General features: G+C 42.4%; 1 protein-coding gene across 1 annotated transcript in view; it reads left to right on the top strand.

Annotated features, from left to right (window-relative positions):
- STON2 (stonin 2) overlaps positions 1 to 27,886 on the top strand; it is a 382,439-nt gene that overhangs the window by 331,173 nt on the left and 23,380 nt on the right. Inside the window, exon 5 of the mRNA XM_078659997.1 lies at positions 23,976 to 24,178. Within this exon, the coding sequence (XP_078516123.1) occupies positions 23,976 to 24,178 (203 nt within the window). The remainder of the gene's footprint in view (positions 1 to 23,975; positions 24,179 to 27,886) is intronic.

Here is a 27,886-nt window from a genome sequence, read left to right as displayed (position 1 = left end):
GGAGATGCACCTGTGCGCCAGTGAGAGGTACTGAGACCTGAGAGTACTGTGGTACCTGAGAGTACTGTGGCTGCATTCTCAGCAACAGCTGATGTAAGTCATTTGTGTGATCTCAACTGATGAAGGATAAAATTCAGAAGCATATGTCTAGAGATGAAAAGCACCATCTGTACCAACTTTGGTGAAAATAAAACTACAGCTAATATTCAAGTAGGCACAAATATTGTACTGCATTTACCATAATGCTAAGGGGCGAACTGTGCTGTGATGTGAGCCGATGGGCTCCCATCCCAGTTCTATTATGGACATTTTAGTGAGAACTGAAATCCTGCCCTTGTGAACATGACTGAAACTCACCAATGTATTATGCACACAAAGTGTGATCATGTAATGGATCCAGAAGAAAATCTGTTTAGCATCACTCTAATAAAACAGCTACCTCTTACTTAAACTGTGATACGTGTTTCAAAACAGGAACAGAGGGATTGCAGCATGAATTCATGAGTCTGTTGTGACTTGTGAAAGTATAACAACACTCTGTGAATTCTAGTTACTGGTTTAAGTCTGTGTTCCAATTGACACACTTTGTGATCTTCTACAAATTGTTTTAGCGCCTGGCAGTTTAGTTTAGTGCTGAGGATCCATGTGCATGAAACAACACAATTACATTACAAAATCATGTACATATCCAGATTATAGCACCTACCTATCTGTTTTTAAATGCTTCTTTTGACTAATAAATATATAGATGCATTGAGAAAACATGAAACCTCAGGATTCAAAACTATGCCGCAGACACGTTTGTGCCTAAACCACTGCTTATGTAGGTTATGTTTCCTTGATAATGCCTAAGTAGTTTGACACTGATTCTGCCTGTCAGTTGGTCCACTCTTGACTTAAACACGTGATCACTTGCTAAAAGGTTGCAAACACATGACTTGACCGGTGAGTTTCCATGTCTTGAAGTGATAGTAACCTAAAGTTCTACATAGGATAAAGTATCACCATCAGTGCATAAACAACATTTTGTAAGTCACCAAGGAGCACTCTGAAAGCTACTGAGCCTCCAAAAGCCTGGGAGGACTGCCAGTACTTCTACAAAGATTCAGGAACCCGTGTGGAGCAGCAGAGCTGGTTCCCGGCATCCTGCTGGCACCCCAGAGACCTGTGAAGATTCCAGACCGCCAAAACCCAACACCGGAAAGCACCACTGCACCTGAGCCACCTAGCCCAAGCTGAAGTGGCTCAATGGTCCCAGCGTGGTCCCCGGGCCTTCCAGAGACAAAGGCCACCTTGGACTTAACCTCTGTGGACTTCTGAATGCCGCCTGCAGTCTGAGTACAGGCCCCCTCCACCTCGAGTGTCTCCGATGACAACAACCCGATGCCTCGAAGTACCTCCTCACCTTACATCCCCAGCCACAGCAGAAGAGGACCAAAGTTGTCCCCATGTCCCAGAGCATTAAGAGACCTGAGCCCCCTTGTGGGTTTAGCCCGACTGGCCTACCGGGCCAAACCTGCAGCCTCTTTGTGACTGGACTGATCCCCATTGACAAACATTGGGCACCCAACGCTGTAGTGCACCACTGCACCTGCCAGCACTTGTGCCTCTGAAGGTAACCTGCTGGTGCTGCTTTGGACTTTGCCCTGTGCTCACCTGAAGTTCTGAGAACTGGTCTTGTAAGTTGATGTAAAGAACTTGTATGCAGTACGGGATTTTCCTCCATATGATAACATTGCCACCTATGAAAAATGTTTAAACCTAAAAGTATTTCTATTTCCAAACATACTTACCTTATCGTTCTGATTCCGGTGCCTAAATATATATAAAGACGTGTTATTTTTGATAAATTTGTGTGCCCACCCTTTCGTTGAGCCGTGTGTGCCATTTTATTGACAGGTGTGTATTTGCAAATGTCTAACACTCCTCTCTGATGATCCTACGGCTGCTCAACCACACTACCCCCAAGAAGCGCACATTGGGATTGCTAGAGCAAGCTCCTGTCCACTCACAAGGAAGCTCATGGACTCTTTGCACAGTGTACCTCTTTTTGGGATATTATTTAAAGAGCCAGCTTCCTGCAACGTGACATATATTTCTTATCTGTCACTAAGGAGTTTACAGTGACATTTCACAGGGCTGCTGTCTACTCCACTGAGCACTAATGATAAAACATATATTAAATAGACAGGCAGAGATTTATTTCAAGGTTAATTGGTGTTAAAGAAACAAGTAACTTGGGCATCCTGTGCTTAACTTTAGAAGCACCTTCACTTTTAGACATCTTGCAGCAAAATTGTAAAATTATGAGTCTTTTCAAAATTCAAAAAGTGTATTTAATTAACATGCAAAACATTTTCACTTTAGTATAATTAATTATATCAGAGCATTGAGCAGTATTTATTTAAAAGTGATAGTTTTCATGCATGAATTTAGAAACGTTAATTCTTCCCCCTACCCTGAGCACAACGCCAATAGTGAACTAAAGAGGCAAGTCAGTTATGTGCAATTTATGGGTGGCCTGGGTTCTTTTTTCACATGAACAACATTATAGTTTATGAAAGCAAAGAGGAGCAGGTTTTGTACAGCACACACCATGAAATCATGTATTTCGAGGTCCAATTTTATGCCATAGTTAAGAAAAAGGAGGGAATGTGGAATGAAACAATTGCCTAGGATCACACAATTTGGAAAAGTGGGGAACCCAGGATTAATCCCAGGTTTTCTAGTTTCACATTGTTCAATCCAGCCACTACATGTATATCCTTTGCTTCATCTACACTTACCTCACTGTCAATCAACCCCAACTCCCTTGCTCAACAGCCACCACTCTGGCATCAGTGCAGCCCTCGAGCACATCACAGGCCACATTTTTTGGCCCCTGGGAAAATGTTTGCGAGTACCTAGACATAGAGGAACGGTTCTGAAGGCCGAGTTCTGGTGTATGCTCATGGAATTCTGACGTTACATACAATACATTTTTAACATACAACTCGTTATTTTATCCCTTATAATACATTGTCACACCGGCACCTATCCCACAAGCTGCTTAACCCTTTGGCTGCGGGGGTTATTCCCCCGCTGTGCTGGGGGGTGCGCACAGCGCCCCAGTGCTGATGACGAGCTCAGCTCGTCATGAGCCATGGTGCTAGTGTGCTCATGACGAGCTGAGCTCGTCACGGCCACACCCGTTTCCTTAGAACGCTCAGCACAGCGGGGGAATTATCACCGCGTGTGAGCGTTCTAATGCCCATGACGAGCTCCGCTCATCATCAGCACACGAGCACCGTGGCTGATGACGAGCTGAGCTCGTCATCAGCATGGGAGGGGTTACAACCTAAGTGTCTTGCTTCTGAATATGAAACAGAGCCTAAGGTTGCAGACATGAAGAAGAATAAAAGAGAAATGTATTAGGCACATTTATAAAATGTAATAGAATTCGTTTAATGTAAAAAAACAAATCAAAAGGTTGCAGCTTAGAATGAGACTTCCTGTAATGAATATAAAGTTAAACAGGTTGCTATTAGTCTCTCGTTTGTGCTAAACACTGTTATTTTAGAAAAAAAGGTCGTACAACTAAAAGCCAGTTCTCATTTTTATTGTTTAAACAGCAGCTTTGTTGTGCGCCGTGCCCAGTCTTTTACCTTGGCATCTGCATCAGGATTTCACAACTAACCTGTAATAAACTGTTACAGTTAAGCAGCCATGCCATTTTCCTAATACAGGGGATTAGACATGTCACAACTCGACTGTAAAAAAGAAATTAGAAACCGGTTTTTGTACTGGGATTTCAGGCTTACTTGATTTAATGATGTGGAATGTAATTCTATATTCGAGGTCCATGTGGCCAATAATGTATTTGATAATCGTAGCTCGAGGTTTATATGGCCAGTGATCTGGAACATTATGTTAATTCTTGTCAAAGGCCCTCATTATTAGTTCTCTTGATGAGGGTGTGATGTTTGTCTCACTCGATAAAATCCGACACCGTAGGGTTCAGAATTTATGGGGGGCGATAAATAGCACCAGTTACAAGGTCTTTGTGCCTCACAATTCGCTAGTACTGGTTTTTACAGAGCATTTATCACCTAGTAAATTTCAACAGGAATGAGCTGTGAAAATTTACCATAGGAACATGACTATTCTGCAGTGTTTCTCTGGTAAGTCTGAGCAGTAACAGGAGTTGTCACACATATTGGATTTTCTTGAGGCATTAATGATCGGAGGCAAGCTCTTACACCCTTTTCTGAATAGATCTGTGACGTCAGCGATCTGCAAGATGACCGCATCTCTACTGCTTTCATGGTACAAACTGAATGCCTGAAGCTTATGGGGGCAGATGCGGTGGAATTTAAAGGCAACTCGTTTGATTTGCTTGGTATCGGTGCTGTTAGTTTCAGGATTACTCACTCCTTGCGAGTGACATGGAGAAGATGGGCAGTCCCGCTGATATCCCTCAATCGATAGCTGTTTTCACCCCCATGATGAAAGCTATTAAAATATAAATGTGCATGGAAAAAATGGTGTGACTGATGGTGGCACAATTGATGTCTTTTGGGTAATTATGAGAATTAGAATGCCTCTATTGAGGTTCATGAGGACAGTGTTGGACTAAGGATAAGCAATTAGGACTCGCCTAACAGCACGCATGCACTGTTGCTGCAAGTGGTACTATATATAGTAAAGGGCTTGGAGCCCACTCAATACTTACCATTAGTTCGCTCCATCCTCACTTTTCTTTGGTGCTTTTAATGTTTGACATTGTGCAGCATTCTGTCCATCAGTTGTTCTTTTTGCAAATGTATGCCCAAACGTTGGTCCTGTGCTCTCCATGCCACTGGAGTCAAGCTAGCCTGGCTGTTGAGGTGTGGTGCCCCGAAACTGGTCCCAGGATGCTTCTTTCCATTAAGGGGAGGATCTGGCTTGGCAGTTCAGGCTGGACTGTTCCCATGGGCAACAGGGTCAAGACTGATTTGCATATGGCTGGATCTGAACTGGAAAAGCACGTGGAGCACAAAAATTACAGATTTGTTCCCAGTTATCTGTACTGGAGTGAAAGCAATCTGCCCATCAATTGTTCTTTTTTGCATTTGTCACCCCGAGTGGGACGGATATGTCCAGACGTGGGTCCTGTGCTCTCCATCCTACTGGAGTCAAGCTAGACTGGCTGATGAGGGGGGGATGCCCCAAAATCGGTCCCAGGATGCTTGTTTCCAGTCCAGGAAGGACCTGGCCCAGCAGTTCGGGCTGGGCTGTTTTCCATGGGGAATAGGATCAAGACAGATTTGCATATCGCCGGGTCTGAACCAGGGCCGGACTGGCCGTAGCGGGCACCGGCCGTTTCCCCGGAGGGCTGCTAGGGTGGGGGCCGATTTTTAGCCCCTGGCGGGCGATTTCGTTACAGGGCCAGGGGTGGGGGGGGGGGTGAGGGGGGCTGAGCTTTTTGCCAGGGCCAGTTTTGGTTCTCAGTCCGGCCCTTGTCTGAACTGGAAAAGCATGGGGAGCAAGAAAACGATGGATTTAGGCCCAGATCTCTGTACTGGGGTGAATGTTTCACATTGTGCAGCAATCTGTCCATCTATTGTTCGTTTTACATTTTAACAGGGTAGGACATGCCATGTGTCAGTTTCATTCCTTCAAGTGAAGCATGGATGAAGAACAGATTACTTAAACTTAATCAGTCCCCGTCCACTTCTTGCGCCGTCATTCAGGCAATATTTGGTTCACTTCCACGACCTGGATTCATATTTGCCTTTCATTGCTTGCCCATTGTTGATTGCCTCTCCATGCCGGTGCTGTTATCGCCTCTCACGTCGTTGCCTGTTTTTCATTGGACAGGCAACATAAAATGCTTCATTGGGACAATGTTTCATCCTGGTATAACCCCCTTCAGAAAGGTATTGTAGCCCTTCACATTTTACCCTACACTTCAGCAGATCAGTGTGAAAGCTGACAACATTTTGTACATAATTGTTTGCATCCAAAGATCTGGAGTGCAGCACCATCCCATCAGTACTTTTGTCAGTGCTTAGTGAAGCTGCTTCATGTGTGTTGCTCCTTTTGGTCTCTGGGAGTTTCAGGGCTTACAGACGTAAAAAATCAAAGACCGCCATAACTGTGGTGATTTTTTCTAAACTTTTCCCTATTTCTGATTGTTATAGATCAATAGTGCTTCACTGCTCTTTTCCAGACATTACCTTCACTGTTTAAGTCGAGCCTAGGCTGTGCATGCGCTGCTCTGTGAGTCATGCTGTATCCAGAATAGGTGCTCAGAGCACCTCCCATCTTTTCTATTGGCTCTTCTTAGTGCTGTTCCTAAATGCCTGCTTTTGTTTGGTGAATATGCTTAATTAGTCCCGCTTTTTGGTGTTTCGAACCTATCCAGCTGACTGACCCTGTTACATGTGGTTTTACTCTTTTTTATGTATGTTCCTTCCTGGGCACTCCTTTTTTTTTTTTTTTTTGCTTTCCCTCGGCTCATGTTTCAGCACGGTGCCTGCTTCACACATGCCACGCTTCATGTTATGGACAGAAATGCCATTTTGTACCTAGCTGACAGCATTAGACCTGCTTCCCAGATCGTGTTTCAGCACGGCACGGCACCAGCTTCACGGATGCTGTGCTTTATATTTTGAATGGTAATGTGATTCCGTGCTTTACCGAGAGTATTAGGTTTGCTCCTCAGCTCATCTTTCGTCCACTCTCAATAAATCCAACCGATTGCATGGATTTATCTGCCTCACCAGTGTAGGGGCCCCCTCTGAATATGATGAACCCCACCCCCACCACACTCCTATCACACTGCCCACCTCCCTGCAGTGTTCATGTCTCCTTCTCTGCTTCTGGCACCTGCCCCCTTTCTCTCTCCCTCTCTTTCTTCCTCTTCTTCCCTCTCTTTCTGTCTCGCGCCTCCTCACCTACTGAAAAACATGACATTAACAAATGGCTCTCCTTTCCTTTATTTGTTCCCTTGTGAAATGGATCCAAAAAAGAAAGAAACACTTTGGCTACAAATGTCGTCTTTTTCTGACATTTTCTATTCCAAAGTGCAGCCTCAGGATGGAGAGAAAAAAAGGTTCATAGTATGAGAAATTAAAAAACAACCAAATAAAGAAAGACACAGTGGTCTCAAAGTGGCCAGATTGGTTTTATTCGCAACCACACACATTAGCGCCACTTTTCAATTTGCCAGTGAAGCGCTACTTTTGTTTTCTCATCTTATTTGTACAACATTGTTTTCCCCGAGTGTGGAAGTGCACCATTCTTGGAGATATTGCAATACCTGGTTGATGCGTAGAGTGGAAAACATTTTTAATGTGATCCTTATCAGCTGTTTTCCTTTTTATTGTTTATAAAATGTGTACCGCTGCTCTGTGTTCAGGGATGTGGTCTTTGTAACCATACTCCTTTTTTGTGTAAGGATATAAAAATGGACATTTAAAGGGGTCCCTTCCGGGCCCTGTAGTCATGTCCTTAACTATTCAGGCAAAAAACACTCATTGATTTCTGAATAATAAGTGTAAAAGCATTAAGGTAACCATGTTTTTGCTGCTTAAATTTCACATGTTTTTCTTAATCTTGCATGTTTGCTTTTTCCAGGATGTCATGACATTTATCAGCCAGCAGATTACTCTTGTCTCCTCTTCCTCATAACCTATTTCCTGTTTCTCCTGCGCTGCAAGGTCATATGAATGGCAATAGTGCTATGCAGATATCATCACTCCATTGTGTACAAAAAACCACTGTCGTTTTCAACGCCAAGAGATCTAGCTTTCACCGATTGCATTGCAAATGCTTGTTTTTATTTTCTTAAAGCAGGTCTAAAAAAACATTTGCCAAAAATTGTTTTTTAAGTGTCGCAGGGTGCTGTCTTTTGATTATAGACGCTCGCCTTGTGGACGGTTCTGTTAAGACTTACAATTTCTGCCTCAGCTGTCCGTGTGCTCTATGCACATTGCGTGAGCTCTCTGGAATGCAAAGCCGTAAAATAAATGCAGGGTTTACATAACGACATAATGTCTGTGTTTTTTTTCTGATTTGCTGTAATCACCTCGTCCCTAACAAATACCATTGTCCTTAAATACCATGAAATAGAGATTTACGGTTTTTCAACAACTGCTTTATGAATCTTTTATCGTTCTACAACAGCGGATTCTGTGCTCCTAAACACTGTGCTCGGCTAGTATTGGCTTGCTTGCCTGGCCATCTTTTGGCTTTTAAATGTCCCGTTTACTTTTGTGCATTGTGATGGCATAGTGCCCTGTTTCCACTTAATTAATGACTCCGCTGCATACCGTAAAACCTCAGATCTGAATAGTCCCTGCAGAATCTGTGGTGATTTTTGTGATTAGACAGATGATGTCGCTCTCAGCAGGGCAGGCAGCCAAAGATGTACAGATTCCTTGGATGCATGCTTTGTTTTTATTGTACGACTGCCGTGGGTTTAGGTACCAAGATGTATAAGCTAAAAATAAAGGCATTTCATACCTCTGTTACCTTCTAGCCCTCCAACATCCCAGGGCTGTTAGCTTACCCCATGTCCTGAGAGTGATCTTCAGTCCAGCAGCGGCCCGTGCAGGTAAGAGCGGTGGGGCTGGTTGGGGGGGTGATTTCGACAGACGACGATGAGGGAAAAATATTTATTTATTTAATTTTCCCTTGTGGGCGTCTGTCGAATCCCCCCCCCCCCCAACACGGCCCCACCGCCTGCCGCTCTTTCCTGCACGGGCCGCTCCTGCCTCAGTGACTCCTGGTTTTCAGCTATCACTGAATAAAAGGCATGTCGTTTCAATTTTCACCCTATAAATACTGGCCAACTGTTCACAGTATGCTTAAAGCTTATCAGCTAAATGAAGTCGAACGTGCACAAAACCACCCACATGACTTAGGATCACTAAATGCCAATTCCTCACAACTGGGATCACAGAACGTCAGTATGTGGGACTGAGCCACCCTTCTACATCAGTACCTATGGGCCCAAAATCCTGACTTAGCTCATAGTGCCTTTCCTGCCCTCCTAATCTTCCCAAAGTGAGTGGTATGTTGGCTCCCCAGAACACAACACTCTATTAGTTGCGGTTCGTGCATGTGAGCGCGGTAGGGCAGTGGGGCCACGTTTGGGGGAGGGTTTGACAGACGATGATGTAAAATTATTTATTTATTTAATTTTCCCTCGAGGTCATCTGTCGAACCCCCCCAACCCAGCCCCACAGCTCTTACCTGCATGGGCCCCTCCTGCACTCTAGGCTCCTACGCTCTAGTCCCCGAGGGGAACCTCAGTAACAGGTCATCATCTTTCATTCTCTCACTCATGCATGTCCATAATAAACAAATGAAGGACACGAGGAAAGTTTACAATATTTATTGAGACTATTGTGCTCTATCATGTAGCAACTGTGCTGCAATTAGAAAACATAAGTAACTGAGCAGAGTAATTAGCATTATCAATAACTGTACATAATGAAAAGCCCTATCATGGCGAAAGATATATTTTGCCTAAGCCTAACTTCACTACGTGAGGACAGTGATATATATTAGTGATCTCTGGGATTAGCCAGGCCCCAAACCTGGCATTTGCTGTTAGCTGTCTACATCTCAGATTGCGCAGAGCTGGCAAAAATCCTCCCGGACCTTTCCTCTGCTAGAAATCCTCCTCTCTATTTTCAAAATGGCAATTCTCGGATTATATGATAAGAAGTGCCATGCTAGAAAACAGCATCTGGGTCTCTCTATAATGTCTTGGTGTTAGAATGTGTTAGTGACCGACCACAAAAAATAAAAGTATTACTTTGTAACGTGTGCAAAGCAGAAGCAGCCTACAGCCTACAATTTGGTTACCTAGGGGAGAACTGCAGTGGGCCCTATAGGGAACTCACGACAACACCATAAATTGAGACAGAAAACCAAAAACCTCTCAAGGGAGCTGTAATTGAGTGTTAGAATGGCAGCTCTGTAAAGAACAATCCCAAGCTCAGACTTTGAGTCACACAAGCAGTTAAGCCACTCCACTCTGTGCCACTCCACTCTAAAACAACTCTACTCCACAACACTTTACGGCACTCCATTTTATGACACTTTACTCCACGCCACTCTACTCTACCCCACTCTACACTATGCCACTGTATTCTACTCCACTCGATGACACTCCACTCGATGACACTCCACTCTACTCTATGGCACTGTCCTCTAAGACACTCCACTCTACGACCCTCTAATCTACTATACTGTATGACTCTACTCTGTGGTACTCCACTCTACGACACTCTACTGCACTCTACTCTGTGGCACTTTGCTCCACTCTGACAAGCTACTCCACTCTACTCTATGGCACTCTACTCCATTCTGATATGCTACTCCACTCTATGGCACTCCACTGTACAACATCTCTACTCCACGACACTCTACTATACACCATTCTACCCTGCTCCACTCTACTCTGCTCACTCTCAGCCACTTTACTCCACTCCACAACACGTTATGCCAACCGTACCAACCAAAGAGAAAGGGTGAGTGGGGGTTAATTGCGCTGAGAGGAACAACAAGTGAAAAAAATACAATATCAGGTAAGCTCTAAGGACAAGATTTCAGTCACCCTACAGAAATCAAACAATGGAACCCAAAGTTGAGCCACCCTTGTACATTTACAAAACACACATTATGTCCTGAGCTAAAAAAGTCCAACGGAGTAATGGTACAAGTATTAAATTCCAAAAAGTTGCAGTTTCTTTTCAAATATCTTGATTTATTTCCATTGGTGATGTAATCCAATCTTCACCCATACAAAGGAAAAACAAACGATGCCAACACGTGTTTCGTCTAGGTCACCAAAAGACCACAGACTTCATCAGGGCTGTAAGTGTTAACAAACACAAGATCACAAATTCATTCCCCCTTAACAAGGAAGCAAAATCCTACAGTTAGCTACTAATTCTATATGTTGTCATATAGTACAAAGTGGCCACAAACTAATATTTTAATTAGGAAAGCAAAAAAAATAATTAAAAATAAATTATATCTAAAGTTGTGTAGGGCTTCAATGTCAGTGCCCCTCCCAACATGACATTAACACTCCATTCATGTTTACATAAACAGCAAAGTTGAGTTACTGTTACAGATTCAATTTGCTATCTTTGAATACAGTTAGAGCTCCCAATCTAATAAAGAAAAAAAGGGAAATTCGAAAACAAATTTGTTACATAATCTTGTTGTGGAACACCCAAACACTCGTGAGAGAATTATAAAGGAAGCATGAGGAAATATGTGCATAAACCAATAAATCATAATTAAAGAGAGAAACAGCAACCAAGGAAATAACGGGTCAGAAACCAAATCATGCTTAGACAGTAATAGTGTAAAGAAAATAATATATCAGTGACCCGACAAAACAATCACCCCCAAGAGAAAGAAGCAGAAGGAATTTATCCTCAGCCTATCCTAGACCATCAGGTCCAAATCATGAGTGCATAAAAAACCCATATGGCCAAAGTATGTGATCAAATCTCAAAGACAATGAGAATAATGCTCACCATATGAGTCACAAGCTACGCAGTACCGTGAAGTGAAGAGCAAAGGTGTATTGATTCTGAATTTGAAAACACCTTGTATACTGCAAATCAAGGGAATATGAAAAAGAAAGGTCGCTATTTCAAAATTGCCTGCTATGTACATAGACAAAGGTGTAAATGTGCAATTGTCAGGACAATATAGCCCAAAAAACGAAACCCATTCATGTTGTGCACTCACATGATAAATCGGATTTATCATGTGAGTGCACAACATGAATGGGTTTCGTTTTTTGGGCTATATTGTCCTGACAATTGCACATTTACACCTTTGTCTATGTACATAGCACGGTACTGCGTAGCTTGTGACTCATATGATGAGCATTATTCTCATTGTCTTTGAGATTTGATCACATACTTTGGCCATATGGGTTTTTTATGCACTCATGATTTGGACCTGATGGTCTAGGATAGGCTGAGGATAAATTCCTTCTGCTTCTTTCTCTTGGGGGTGATTGTTTTGTCGGGTCACTGATATATTATTTTCTTTACACTATTATTGTCTAAGCATGATTTGGTTTCTGACCCGTTATTTCCTTGGTTGCTGTTTCTCTCTTTAATTATGATTTATTGGTTTATGCACATATTTCCTCATGCTTCCTTTATAATTCTCTCACGAGTGTTTGGGTGTTCCACAACAAGATTATGTAACAAATTTGTTTTCGAATTTCCCTTTTTTTCTTTATTAGATTGGGAGCTCTAACTGTATTCAAAGATAGCAAATTGAATCTGTAACAGTAACTCAACTTTGCTGTTTATGTAAACATGAATGGAGTGTTAATGTCATGTTGGGAGGGGCACTGACATTGAAGCCCTACACAACTTTAGATATAATTTATTTTTAATTATTTTTTTTGCTTTCCTAATTAAAATATTAGTTTGTGGCCACTTTGTACTATATGACAACATATAGAATTAGTAGCTAACTGTAGGATTTTGCTTCCTTGTTAAGGGGGAATGAATTTGTGATCTTGTGTTTTTTAACACTTACAGCCCTGATGAAGTCTGTGGTCTTTTGGTGACCTAGACGAAACACGTGTTGGCATCGTTTGTTTTTCCTTTGTATGGGTGAAGATTGGATTACATCACCAATGGAAATAAATCAAGATATTTGAAAAGAAACTGCAACTTTTTGGAATTTAATACTTGTACCATTACTCCGTTGGACTTTTTTAGCTCAGGACATAATGTGTGTTTTGTAAACGTTATGCCAACCCACTCAACTTTAGTCCACTCCACTCCTTTCTGCACCACTTCGCTCTGTGCAACTTTGCTCTGTGTCCCTTTGCTCTATGCCACTTTGCTCTATGCCACTTCACTCTATGCCACTCTGCTCTACGCCACTTCGCTCTACCTTAGGCCACTCGATGCCACTCCACTCTCCTCCATGCCAATAATGTTTAACCATGCTGAACAGCAGCTGCGCTGGTGTACAACATGGCTAAAACACATTTCTAAAGTCAATAGCTCCTGCATAAGCAAGCCCCATTGGCTTTGCCAGTGCTTGTTTTTCTAAGCCTTCCTTCTTCAAATAAGAATAATCATGGCTAATGTGTGGTCTACTAGAGATGAAGAAAAGACATCTGTCGCTAATGAGATTCTATAAGGTGTTGTTGAAATAGGTGTCCTCCAAAGGAGATCTACTAAACCAATAATGAAAACAAGATTACCTCCTTTAAGGTTTACTGCATCCAGAATGAGCATAAGAATGCACTGCAAGGCCAAGGATAAGAACATGTTCATCTCCATTGAGGTGCCCTATGTCAAGTGTCAGAAAAGACGTTTCTACAGTAGGGTTCCTAGGACAAGTATAGGAATAAGCTTGCCTCTAGTATGAGCCTCTACCAAAGACGATGAGCAAGTATTCGCATATTAATGTCAGCTTAGTCAGTCATCACAATAATCACACCTCTACTGAAGTCACTACATCACTGATGAGTACAGGCAAGTATCCAGTGAGGCCTGCTAGCTTATGGATGAGAATAAATATGTCTCCCATGATGGACACTACGGCTATGTTGAGAATAAGCATGCCTCAAATAAGGTCCATGAAGGCCCAATGACCAGTATCGTGGTTGACCCAGGCCAAGAACGAGACAGGATTGTCTCCATCTTGGGTTGTCACATATATTACTGTAAGAGAGTTGAGATCAGCCAGGGCAATAATGAGAATAAGAAAAATGTCGCTGTTACTCTGGGTAGCTGATTTTTTCATTCATTGAAAAGGATATGCAAATCCGTGAGCTAATTTGCCTTTTTGATGGGATCCGCATCCTCATACTGCATCTGTTAAATGCAGTCACGCTCACAGTCTTTAGGTCTCATAGTAATATGCTTTCACTTTCAATTTCATAAATGACAAATGAGAGATTTATTTTCGCATTAGTCCATTTCAGGAGTGGTTCCCAAGTTTGGCTGAGAAAAGCGACCTGATGGGTGAACCATAGTTATTCACCTATGTGTAGTACTTTTAATGTGCCCACTACATTTACTTAACCCCTTCGTTGCTGCTGTCGGCCAATGGCCGTTGCGAGCACTACCTTGGTAGTGCTGCGCACGACCGTTGGCCGACACGGCCCCGCACTGCAGCAAAATTATTGCCGCGGTAAAGGGGTTAAATTATCCATGAAAACCCTTCTAAATTTACGCCATAAGTTCTCATTTTCAAAGCATCTGTGACTTGGACAGTGTTCAATCTGGAACGTTGTCCAGGATTCTTTCTTCCACATCAGGAAGTTTCATTAATTGACAGGAAATATAAAAAGTCACTGTAGGGGCTACAAACTAGACTATGCCTGCGTCCTGTATCTGGGTTGTCGGTTTACAAGTAGATCAATCACAGTATACTCACAATGCTACTGCTGTTCTGGTCCGGTCATCAGCAAATATGTATCCATTTTACAAGGACTGAGAGGACTTCATGGAAAAGAACCATCTTTCAAGAGAGTTCATGGCTCTGTCCCCATCTAGTGAAAGAAAACAAAATCAATTTACTCAGAGGGTCGCGATCTCGCATCCAGTGAGAAGGTGCCTTTTTGTTCTCTTAAATCCTAGTTCAAATGGATCCACTTTCCTGGAGAGTTGTAGAAGGCACTCCGTACTCACCTGAAAGTACTGCTGATGTTATTGAATGTAGCAGAGCTATTTTATTTTTTCTTTATTGTTGTTTCTGTAGCTGTTCTCTCTCTTCTGCCAGTCTCACGATTCTGCATGTTTCTTAATGTGTCCTAGTGGTATGTTGTACACCTCTTGAAAAACACTTTAAAGTCCCCCCAAAAATCTACTAGGCCAATAATGAATGGATGTTGTTGTCTCTTGTGAGATGTTCTTTGGCAGTTATTTTTAGCATTCCTGAATCGAGGCTCATTGAAGTTAGTGGTGAGAGTGTGTGTGACTACATTGACTGAATTCACCTTGTCAGTGGTGTAAAAATGGGTAGCTTTAGTGAAGTCTGTAGCTTTAAAAAAAAAAAAGAGGTAAAGAAGGAACTCTGTATTTTGCTAATGGCTTTTAAATGTGCTGGTTGTATAATGGAACAACGTATGCAATTACTTTGCATGCCTTAACAACGCGGTCATAACCACGACTGCATCTTTACCACGCATGTCTTTACAACTAATTTTGTTGTAAAGGCATGATTGGCATATTTAAATGAGTGGTAAAGGTTACATCCCAGCCCCCCAGTCAGGGGCCCTAAAAGCCGGCCCCAACCCTTAAAACTATCCCTACCCCAGCCTTGAAAACACCAAAGCCTCTCCACACTGAGCCCTAAAACTGTCCACAGTCCTAAAGCCTACCCGTCCCCAGCCCTATAAACACCCAGCCCCTCGTCCTGAACCCTAAAAATTGTCTCCAGCTGTAAAAACCAATCCTGAGCCTTAAATCCCAGCACCCTGTCCTCAAAACTAACCAAACCCGAGCGCAAAAAACTACCCCGACCTCCTACCCTGAGCACTGAAACCCAGCCCTGAAAAATATCGTGACCCCTCCCACCCAGAGCCCTAAAACCCGGCCCCATGTCTTGTAAAATACCCTGAGCCCAACCCAACCTAAAAATCTTAAAAACTACTCGCCAAGCAGCCGTTCCTTCCATTAGGCGTCTGCAGAAAATCTCCAGCATCTCCCACCCTGCAAAATCACTCCAGTGCTAGACAGCTGACTGCCTTTACCATGCATATGCCTTTATTGCCTTTACAATGAAAATTGTTGTAAAGGCATATGTGTGGTAAAGGCATTAAAATAGCAAGTGTCGTATACATCATGTTGTTAATGCCATTTCTCAAATGTTCTAGTGTAGGTGTAAGAGCAGGTGGTTTCTGCCTGGCTGGGACGCTTCGAAGCCAGACAGAATCCCCATCCGAGACAGCTTGAATACGATACACTTGTGCGACAACCTGTGCTCACCCTTGGGTAGCTTGGCACAGAGCAATCATGGCTGTCCTCAGGGCTAAAGTGTAAAGTGCAAGACAATGAATAGGCTACAAAAAGACTCCATACTGTATGTATAAAAAACTTTTCTTCGTATTACACACACATTGAAATCAACACTACATACACATTAGATATATACTTTACAGTCATATGCAATGTAGAACTCTCCCATTAGCAGCAGAATACATTAATGCACTATTCATAAGTATTCATAAAACATGGCATTCCCAATATCGCATACCCCATACAGTTGCAATGGTCAAAAAATCACGTGTTTTGATTACACTTCGTAACCTAGCCCCTCAGTAACTCAAATTCACCAGCCAATGATACACGTTGCCCTCACTGGTGACACTTTGATTAGATTATCGGAACTACCTAAAGTGGAAGGAAAAAGTGCTGCGTTTCGTCCATCCAGATTAGGCCTTCAGGTAGCCAGCGGCACCTTCAGGAGTGTGGGCTTACTATCCCCCATAGTCAAAACACGATGACAGCAAAAGCTGGCACACTTCACAATTGGAGAAATGTTTTATCTCCAGTGGAGGTGCAAGCTGCAGTTGCTCCAGGAAGTCAGCTGGGGGTACCCACCAGGCACAATGAGACCCCACCAAGTCCAGTCCAAATATTCTCCACAACAGAGTACCTTGGGGCATGGGTCCGGGGAGAGGGATCCAGCCGCCTCGGATGGAAGCTGCGATGTCAGGCACTGTCCTCCTTCTAATCCGGAGGTTGGAGACAGACTAAGCTTTCTGTTCAGGTCCAGTGGACAAACATTCCCCAACACACCTCAGACACCACGCGCTATGGAGTGCAAGCTAGCACAGAGTTCCGGTTGAAAGCATGGGTCCATCGGACTTGGTAAACTTCCCCCACACTCCTCAAGTTCCGGCACCCCATGTGGGCTGCTGATATTTTACAAGCACACTCCTCTGCACATTGTGATTAAGGCATATGTCAGGACGGTCTTTCTCCCAAAAGATGATCACTTCCACCCATTTCCACCATACCCTGCATGGTCCTTACAATCTTCTGGCAACATGGAGATCCTTTATTATGTCCCTAGGATCTTGTGGACGGGAGGCCAGCCTTGAAGTGTGATTCGGAACCCAGGCCAGGACCGTTGGCAATTAGCTGCTGGTCAGCAACTTCCAGGCAAAATCCACCAAGTGATAGTCCCCTTCCTGGAGCACGACAAGCCCCAGGCCACCACAAGTCTGCGGATAATCCAGTTGCAGTCCCTCCTGCCTCAATAGTTCCTCTTGTTGTCCCAGCATCGAACAAGTGTAGTATGGTTCCAATCCCAAAAGCGTCTCTCACTCCTGAGGATAGAGCCCCAATAGTTATACCCACAATGGCCTTTGAAGATGAGATCAGTTCAAAAGCCCACCTTTGAACTGTACAGCCCTCCCTAAAGTTTGTCCTGTCTGCCATCCTACCCCGGAAGACTTGATCAGTATCTTTAGTGGGGCCAAGTACCCTGCCCCTTGGAATGCAGGTGTCAATTCCACCTCCACGCATCCCAGGAAGGCCCCTCTGAGTCAGAGGTCAACAGTTTCTCTTGAGCCCCTAGTTTATGGTGTTTTATAAGGAATGCACAGATGTAGCTGTCCCCCCAGTACCCAGATGTGGATTGGAGACAGGCTGACAGGCACGGTCAGCCACGAACACAGAAATACCCACTTTGCCAAAGTGGTATTTCCACCATAGTAAGGTTGAATCTACTCATTACAGGAGAGGATTTGCCATTACTAACTCATCCATATCAAAACTATACTGCCACTCTTCTGCACATAGGAGACACAACCTTTTGTAGGAAATATAGCCTTTCCACAGATCCCTTATTTCAGTTCAATGTGAGAAGCGGGCCCTACTGTACCGAACACACTATCCTTTATCATTAACTACCAGTACATGTAGTGCACCCCTGCATGTGCCCTACCTCTTCCTGACACCACATCCTGCCCCCAGGGAATACTCTCATGTGGCAAAAGACATGTAGAACATTGGCATGTAGCTTTTTAAATGCCGGTACAGTAACTTGTACACACAGGTCCCACCGTGGCAAACCTGTGGCATATTTGAAGAGCTACATCCGTGGGTGACACAACCAGTGCTGCAGGCCCACGGAGGAGCATTTGAATTACATGCCCTAGGTATATGACTTACTCATAGACAATGGTCTTGCAGCTAACTCAAATCAGTTAATCTTGTAAAAACCAATCACCAGTATGTATGACAAGCACAGCGCTTTGACACTAAATGGAAGTGCCAAAAGCGCTCAAAGTCCTAAGGCTAGCACATAGATCAGCGGAAAACCAGGAGGGACAAGAGCAAAAATTTTGGAAGTAGGCACTGTAAAAGGGCCATTTCCGACAGTATGTATGTATACTGAAATATGTGACATCAAAGACATAGGGGATGTGATAGCACAATCTGGAGAAGGGCAGTTGAAAGATTTATAACTACGTGTACGGCACACAGCTTTTTGAAAAACATTCATAGAAATGGTACTTACTGTTGCTTGATATGGCAGCTAACCTCTTTCCTTTAAAAACAATTATTCATGCATTTCACATTTTTTTAAGTTTGCAAATTGAAATGTGGTATTAGAATGCATCTCTGCTTTATAAAATCTTGTTAGTAGTTTGGTAGCCATCTGTTACATGTTCATTTTTTTTACTGTACTCATGCATTCCATATGGATATCTTTGGCAGGCATGTGTGAATGATCAACCTTGTACCATCTGTGTCTTTATGCTACACTGCCTTCATGATTTACAGACACACGCCCAGTGTGATGATTTTTCACTCCCAGGTACTTGGCACCTCTCCTGTTTGCAAATATCTGCATTTCATGGCAATCTTAAGCATATGCAATCTCTGATATGAAGTTAAATTATCCTGTGGCAATCCCTTGAGTATTAAAACGCTAACCTGTCTAGCCTATGGGACTTCCTAGAATGTAAAATCTCTAATGTTTGTAAAATTAGTAGCGTTTATGACTATCCCAGAACGATGGGTTAGGATGCTACCCCGAGTAATTGCCAGTGGTTACACATTTTGTAAGCATTCCTCCAGTCACCATTTGTGAGTTTCACGTACCAGCCTTAGCTATATGGGTATGCCCAGACGTGGATCTCATGCTCACTGTTTCACTGGAACCAAGCTGTACCCAGCTGATGAACCCATAACTAGGGTGATACCTGTCCTTGGTTGCTTGTGTTCCAGTTCAGGGAGGACCTGGCTTGGCAGTTCGGACTGGACTGTTCCCCCGAGGAGCAGGGTCAAGACTAATTTGCATATGGCTTGGTCCAAACTGAGGTGGCATGGTGAGCAAACGAACAATGGTTTGGGATGCTACCCAGAGCAATTGCCAGTGGTTAGACAGATTGCAAGCATTCCTCCTTTCACCTTTTGTGAGTTTCATGTGCCGCCCTAAGTGGCATGGGTATGCCCAGGCGTAGGTCCAATGCTCACTGTGTCCTGGGTTGCTTGTGTCCCGGTTCAGGGAGGACCTGGCTTGGCAGTTCAGTCAAGACTGATTTGCATATGACCAGGTCCAAACTGAGATGACATGGTGAGCAAAAGAACATGGGTTGGGATGCTACCCCAAGCAATTGCAAGCATTCCTCCCACCACCTTTTGTGTGGTTTTTATATCCCAAAAATGTTTCCCTAAAAGTTTAGTCTACATACATGATATGATGTTCTCCTAAATATAAATATATATAAAAAAATACCTACGTACTGTGGCAATCTGTTTATCGTGCTATACCTGATGCTATTAAGTAGCTCCATACTTTTCAATGTCCATCACTCTGTGTTGGACCTGTCACTTTTTGTAGTCTCCCCCAAACTTCTTTGCCTTCCTCCTCCTCCTTTTAGCTAAGTTTGTTTTGCTGGCCTTAGGACTCTAACCAGTGCTAAAGTGCTTGTGCTGTCTCCTCTAAACATTGTTTGATTAGTTTAGAACTGATTGGCATATTTAATTACTTATATGTCCCTTGTAGAATGGTATACCATATACACAGGGCCTATAAATTGAATGCTACTAGTGGGCCTGCAGCAAATATTGTGACACCCACTTAATTAGTCCTTTAAAACATGTCCCAGACCTATAATTCCAACCATGAATGCAGAATTAAATTGCCATGTCTGCTTGGCATTGAAACCCTCTTGCCAAACTTTAAACTCCTCTTTTATTTTCCATAGGTCACCCCGGTGGTAGGCCCTAGGTAGACCATATGGCGGGGTGCTGTGTAATTAAAAGGTTGGACATCTACATTTAAGTTTTACATGTCCTGGTAGTGAAAAACTCTTAAATTGTTTTCCACAACTAAACTGCCTATCTCTTCCATAGGATGCCATTGGAGTGCCTTATCACATTTTATAAGTAATCAGTTCATGTTCTGAGTCTCAGGAATCCTAATTTAAAATCCTAATTTATGTTGAATTCGGATTATAAATTACAATTCTGAAAATGCCACTTTGAGAAAGTTGGTGTTTTCTTGCCTTAGCCATTTGGTGCCTGCAGCCTGTTACTGGTCACATGACTGGGTGTAGTTGGCAGTTGGGCTTTGTGTATTCCTCCTAGACAGCCACACACAATGGCAGCTTAGGTGTGTCAGGATGAGAGGGAGGAGCTGGACACGCCCTCACTTACACCTGAATAGGCTGTGTCCTGTCTCCACGCAAAGGGACGAACGATCCTGAATTGTCACTTCAGTCAGCTGAGAGGCAGGACAGGGGAGGCAGGGAATCCCTTGCACTTTAAAGCCACTGTCTACAGGTTTTTCACTCCTTCGAGAACCAGGGCACCAGGGTTTAAAAGATGGACCTCACACACCACCAAGAAGGACTGATGTGCTGCTACAAGGACTGCCACTCTGCTGGACTGCTGCTCTGAAGATACTGCTGCGCTGCTTGCTGCCCTCTTGCCTGGCGAAGAAGAACTTGACATCTAACTTCATCTTGAACTCAGGACCCCAAAGGGACTCAAAGGGCTAGTCCGCTGGCCACCTGATCTGAATCTCAGGGACATTAAAAGCTCTCCAACAGCTCCTGGTTCTGTCTTCAGCACGTTCCTGACTCCCAAAGGGTGCCTGTCAACCCTGGACCCTTGTTGTGGCTCTCGAGCTCTTAAATTCAATCTTTTGGGCTCTTTTTGAGCGCAAATGGGCCCATTCGTAAGGAAAGCGCTTCGCTCTCTGAGGAAATCAGTGTGGGCCATATCTTTGCCCAGCAAGCATCGATTGGCATGGAGGACCATCAACACGAAGTACCAGTCTGCCCATCCGCAATACCCTACCAGTTCCTTGACCCATGCTGACCACCGACAGTGATGCTATCCTTGCTCCCTCTGACTTTCTTCTACTTGAGACAAACTCTTGTCACAAAACTTGAAAAGGTAACGTTTACCAGGACTAATTTGGGACTGTCTACGTTTCATCGCTGTAGGGCTGAACTTTTGACTTTGAACTGGTCCGGCTCGATCAGATAGCCGTGGTTGGTGTTTTATGCAAGCGAGGTGTCCTTCCCATCACAAGGTATATGCCTTCCAAGGCCAGCTCCCCAATCCTTCTCAGGTATCCTGAGCATCTCTAGAGCAATTTCATATGCCTCTAACCATGTCTATTTCATCCCTACCTCAAAGTCAGACACCAAGTCTCTTGGCATGTGGACCCTTCCTTCACCAATGGACATGGTATTTTTGATATCAGCATTCCTGCTGGACACTAACAGCTATTTAGCCTTCAAGTCCAGCTCTTTAAGACTCAGTTCATGAGCCCACAAGATCTTTCTCTCTTCCAAGGATCTCCCAGGCTCAGTCTTTCTTTGTTCTGCCTCCTTTGTGAGTTTTTATTTGGCTAAGGCGTTCTCAGCCCCATGCTACTCCTCCTCTAGGGCTTTGTCGGCCTCAGCTCTTCTCTTCTCTGCAGCTAGTCGGACTAGCTGCAGCCTCATGTCCCTCTCAGCCTGTCTGACCTTCAACTCCTCAGGAGGAGACACTGATTCCTTCTTTTGATCTAGCAGGGGACTCCATCTCTGTGGGCTCCCCCCTCTCCTCTGGAGCCATTTCCAAGTCATTTTCCTCCCCATCTTCATCTTTCTCAGGGCCTTCACCCCTTTGGGGCCCTGATTCTGTGGCCAGGAGCAACCAGGGATTCACATTCTTTAGCCCGTAGCCCTCCTCAGCCTCTTACTCAGGGTCATCACCCTCTTGGTCCTCTGTTGAAGTCTTTACCAGTGTGCTTCCTCATGAGCATGCAGGGCCACCTGGAAGACCCTTTCTTCAAGCAACCCCCTTTACCTGCAGAAATCCTTCTGCTCCCTCATATTGTAGAATGATAGGTAGTTGAGATCCAGGGTTATTCCCATTCTAGCAAGGTATCAGCAGTCGCAACAACAAAAAGAGTCTAAAGTGTATGAAGGTGAAGCAAGAATCAAAATTGGGAAAAATTACCAAATGACAGAAAAAGGAAAAAAAAAAAAAAACGTAATGGTCTTGGATATGAGATGGCAGTGTACACCAAGTCACTGTATGGCACTGCACAGACACAAGTCCTAGCCTCACCGCTGAACACCAGAGTAAGAAATTGGATTACTGCTTGACCAGGGTTTGCACCCCAGTCAACCCCTAATTGTTTTTTTTTTAAACTCCATCCTGTGGCATGCCCAGGATATCTCCAGGAGCTTAAAGGTATGCTGGTCTACAGCCATTCACATACTTGTGATATCTTCTATTGTAAAATGAATTCATGATGTGGCAGCCCTATAATGTGATATCACTAGGAATATATGGCATGCTCATGGCTACGTCTTAAATATCCACGATTGACTTAATTTTGTGATCATGCTATATATTTAATATTTTAAATATTGTTGAAGGAGCTAATTCCGTTGCAATATTGTGAATATGATCCTTCTAATATAGTAAAATACCTGTTGTAATGGTTGCTGTATTATTCATCCTGTTGCAGTTTTACAAATATGTATGATATTTGATATTTCAGATATTGTAAAAAGCAGACACCCTTTGTGAAGCCATAAAATATATCTGTAATGTTTTCAATTAGCTCAGTCTTGTCGCAATGCCATGAATATTGTTTCTGATTTATGGTAAACTACCCTTATGGTAGTGGCGGGAATATGATTTTTCAAGCTTTGTGGACCTCAACCACATAATATGAGCCCCAGGAACATAGTATATATAATGTATAAACTACAGCCCATGGCAATGCACCAGATAGGATTTCTTTACTATGAGAAGGTGCTTCAGTCTTCGTGGTAACACATCAAAACATTTAAGTAATCACATTTTAAAAACATATCTCTATTGTTCATAAAGGCCATAATATGAAAGCTCTAATACTCTCAAAGTAGCCAAATCTGTGACAATCCCATGAACACTGAATATCAGATGATCTAGGTTAACTCTTCTTCAAATGACCAGCCAAGGATATTTGTATTGGGAGATCTCTGTCTTACCTTTGAGGTCAAAACACTATTTTTGAGGGTGATCACATTGCTTCAATGCTATATATGTCTTCAGAGGGGTAGGGTTCACAGTGCTTGTCAGAGGTGCTGTGCAGATTGCTGCCCAGATGTGAACCAGAAATCTTAGATGTTGTATGATAATAATCTGTGCCATTTGTTTCATTCTCATGAATTCTATAATAGTTTAAAATCACAAAATCTTGTGCCAATCCGGTTAGCAATTGTTGGTCGCCTGAAAGACCACACTGTCTGCAAAATATTTCGTCCTAATCTGAAAATATTAAACAAACAGGAATTCAAATAATACATGTGCACGTTTAGAGGATGTCACTTCTGTTTCTAGTGCTTTGCAGTTCTCAATTCTCTGCACAATTGCCACTTTATATCTTGGCCTACCATTCTGTATTTTTTGGTGCTTTGAGTCTGTGTTACCCAGAAACCCTCATTTGAGCCATCCTTTTCTTTCTTCCCTATCATATGTCTAAAGCTTCAGGTCACCCGCACTGCTTTTTCTGCCACTTGGAGCTGGGATCCGACCGGGAAGTGCCTTCCAGCTTTGTAGGCCATGTGGAAGTGGAATTCGACATGCCCACTACCTCTGCATCGAAAGCCACTGTCAGGTCCATCTCTGTAGAAGACAAGACCGATGTCAGGAAATGGGTCAACTATTCGGCGCACTACAACTACAAGGTACAGTCAAACAAGTGATTACATCAACGTCCATCTATAAGGTCCAGTGTTCACAAGCACCTATAAAATATATGCAGCTGCAAGGTTCAGTAATATTGAACATCTCTTTAATGTGTATAAATATAGGCTACAGTTCAAAAGGTAGTTAGATATATATTTAGATAACATGTTTGTAAAACTACAGGGTAAGCAACAATGAGCAATTGCACTAGTGTGTACATACAGTTCAACAAGTGGCAACATAAATGTACAATTCTAAAGTGCAGTGTCCACGAGCTCTTCACACAATAGATATATCTACAAGGTACAGAAAGATTGATTTGCATTTATGGTGCAGGGTCCCAAATACAAACTTCCAAGTAAACAGTAAACTAAAATGTAGACAGATTGTGTACAACTGCAAGGTACAGTGAAATAGAGTTGTTAAATGTAAGTTCAACAATAGGGTGTAGTCTCCACAAGAAGTTATAAAGTATGAGCAACTACAATGTATTACACATTGTATTGCATTGGTGCGTTTACTGCACTTTTAAAATTATCTTTGAATGGCCTAAAGCACTTGTGAAATTTTGAGTATGGACCTACTTAATATGCATAATTTACATAGCAGTTCATAAATGTGACAAGGTCACAGAGAGTGTACAGTAAATGAGCAGTTGCATGTTGTTTGCAAGTAAAATATACAATAAATGTTAGAGATTACACAGTATTTACAACTGCAAAATATAGTTCAACAAGCAGCTACATGGTATGTACAACTATGGCAAGCAGTAGTCAATATCCAGTGGTTGCATTGAATATTGAACTGCAAGCTACTCTTACATAATGTGTATATAAGTAGAAGCTACAGGTTAGTGTGCACTTCCATAACATGTTTAACTAGATGGTACAGTTCAATCTGTGGATACGTACACTCTATAACTACACGGTATGTTTAACATTAGCTGTTACTCAGTCCATTAGATAAAATAATCCATTCTCTACCGCACTTAAGGCCGAGCATCACATAAACGGCCTGATCCACAAAGGTATATTTCTGTGCGTATATCTACTTCTGTATAGATCTACTTCTACACCTGGGTGTAAATATCCATGTTATTGCTATTCTCTATTTGAAAGGGGAGATTTACACCTAGGTGTAGACATAATTTACTCCACCCTCTCAAAGTATGGTGTGGAGACTCCTATGACTGAATTTACAGGTGTTAGTACAGCGCCTTGAGATCCTCATTGGTGAGTAGCGCGCTATATAAACCCACTGATTGATTGATATTAGTAAATTTCCACCTGTTTGTGGAGCTCTCCTCTCCTCCCTGTAAGAAAATATGGGGGAAATATAACGAAGTTGATTTATAAAATAAAAAAAGAATACATATAAGTATTTTAATATAAAATAGATATGTAAAATGAGTTACAGCAAATCATTTTAACCTAGGACTAATTAACAAACCCCTAGGATTTGGCTGAATAGGATAGAACATTTTGCAGCACTTTATTTTAGTTATATTCATTAAATATGCAATCTTTCATCTTATGTTTAATGGTGGACTGCTTAAGTGCCCCAGCTGGTGTTCATATTTTTTTTTTTTACAGGTTTTTACAGGGATGGTGGACTGGGCTGATGTGGCAGGGTGGTTACATTTTATAAATAATGATGGACTGGGGAGATGTTATACAACCTTATGTATGCATCATTTATACCCTAAATCTTTTTGCACATTTTGAGGCAGCCTATTTTATACTGTGTGTAATACAGTTTTAAAATGATGACTGACGTATTCGCAGTGCAATCTTTAATAGGCTTGGATCTTGTAGCTCTATAAATACATCAGCCTCTACTCTCTACTGCACATACCAGGATTGTTCTGTGTCTCTCTGATTAGACACAGACATCAGCAATGATTGTATTAATCATAACTAAATTCCTGCATTTCCTATTAATTAGGTGAATTTATTTTGCATTTAAGGTCTACGTTACTTTTAATCCGTGCACATGAATTTAAAAGATCAACAAAGTAGCTACAGAATATTCTGTTCTGTTTTGCGAGACTTTGCCCTGCCCCCACCCTCATACCACTCAGGATCATATTCATAATACTTATCTTTTTTTTAAGCATTTCAGCCACTGACCATGTCCTGTTTGGAAGAAAAGAACTTCTGTTGAGCTCTTCAAGTACATTGTATTGCCCACATGCAAAACATCAGAGATCATCTTTGGAAAGTCTGTAAGGACACAGAGATATACCCAGCTTATTTGCGCCCCACACAGCAATGTTTTATTGCCCACAAGTTTACATGAATAAAAATGAAAAAAAAATAGCATAGCATGGGACAGGTGCATGCTCTTGAGAAACTCTTCAGGAAACTACACACAGGCCTGTTTTCTTTGCTCTCCCCAATCCAGAGAGGAGGAGGCCTGAGTGTAGGTTTTCAGATGGGCTTCAGCTGGTAATAAGAGAAATGCTGCACTTTAAAGCACGAATAACATGCTGATCTAAGCCTACAATAAAAGGGAAAGCAATGTTTACAGAGACAGCTTTGTTTTTCTCGCTGTGTCCGAACCTGAAAGTGCAGGCATTGCACTTCTAAGCAAATTTCGCTGTAATTTTGCGATTCATAGAATTGCGATAAGCTGGGGTTCTGAATAAAGAAAAACCTATAACACACTAGCTTCTAAAACTAGCTTTGTACTAAATTGTAGGTTAATTTAAATAAATATTATTTTTAAACATTGCTCAAGTCACCTCCATCACTAACATTTTTATATTTATTTGTTTGTAACCAAGTGGGTTAAAAGTTATATTTTTAGCTAATTGTAATATTATCTATACTTATTAAACTAAGTTAAACATGCATTGAAACCATTTTAAAATGTAAGTGACCGGTATGGAATACAATTAAGCCCGTTTTGACAAAATTAACAATGTAGTAGAATTAGAAGTGTATTTAGTGAATTGCAAGGTTTTATTATTGTGTATTTTCTACTAGCATGTCCATCCCTAAACCTCTCCTTAAATTTCACTGATCCTCTCCCATTTAGAAGTAATTATCCCCCATTTTCCCACCACTCCCCCATATCCCGTATATATTTGCATGCATGTCAACAGACCCAAATCAGGCAGGAGAATCCTGACTTTTGAAGCAAAAAGTGGTACTATTTTACCTGTCTCCCATGTGAAATTGCCTCTGATTCAATTAAAGTCAGTGGAGAAAATGCAATCCCCTGATTGCTTTTTCACAATCTCCTACTTACTACTTGTAAAATGTTGCCATATATGCATTTACTACTATAAAGTATACTTGCATGTCCTTAGATCCCAGCACAGAAAGATAACAGAGGCCGAGATCTCCAGCCCGAGATTTGAGAAATGTATTTTGTAGTTCGTGAAGTAGAAATACTGAAGTCAAGCATTATAAAAACATTGAAAGGTTGGGACCTCCATTAAAGATAATGAAGTTGCTCAGGGGTCATAATGGCAGGCGTAAGCCTTCTGCTTCAACATTCCAATGATTGTCATTCTCTTTCTCACTTTTAAATTTAGAAAAATCTACCCTCAGTGGATGGAATGTTCTAATAGCATTATAGCTCTTCTGCCTCGTGCTATACCGGTTGTTGATGTCGCTCTCCCTCGTTATAGGCCCTCGCCTGTGGCATGGGCTTATAACTCTGGTTCAGGGCCTTTACCAAACAGTATAGCACTTAGCAGT

The sequence above is a fragment of the Lissotriton helveticus genome, chromosome 9 (genome assembly GCF_964261635.1).
Source record: "Lissotriton helveticus chromosome 9, aLisHel1.1, whole genome shotgun sequence".
Taxonomy (NCBI): Eukaryota; Metazoa; Chordata; class Amphibia; order Caudata; family Salamandridae; genus Lissotriton; species Lissotriton helveticus.
This window is presented reverse-complemented; position numbering and strand designations above follow the sequence as displayed.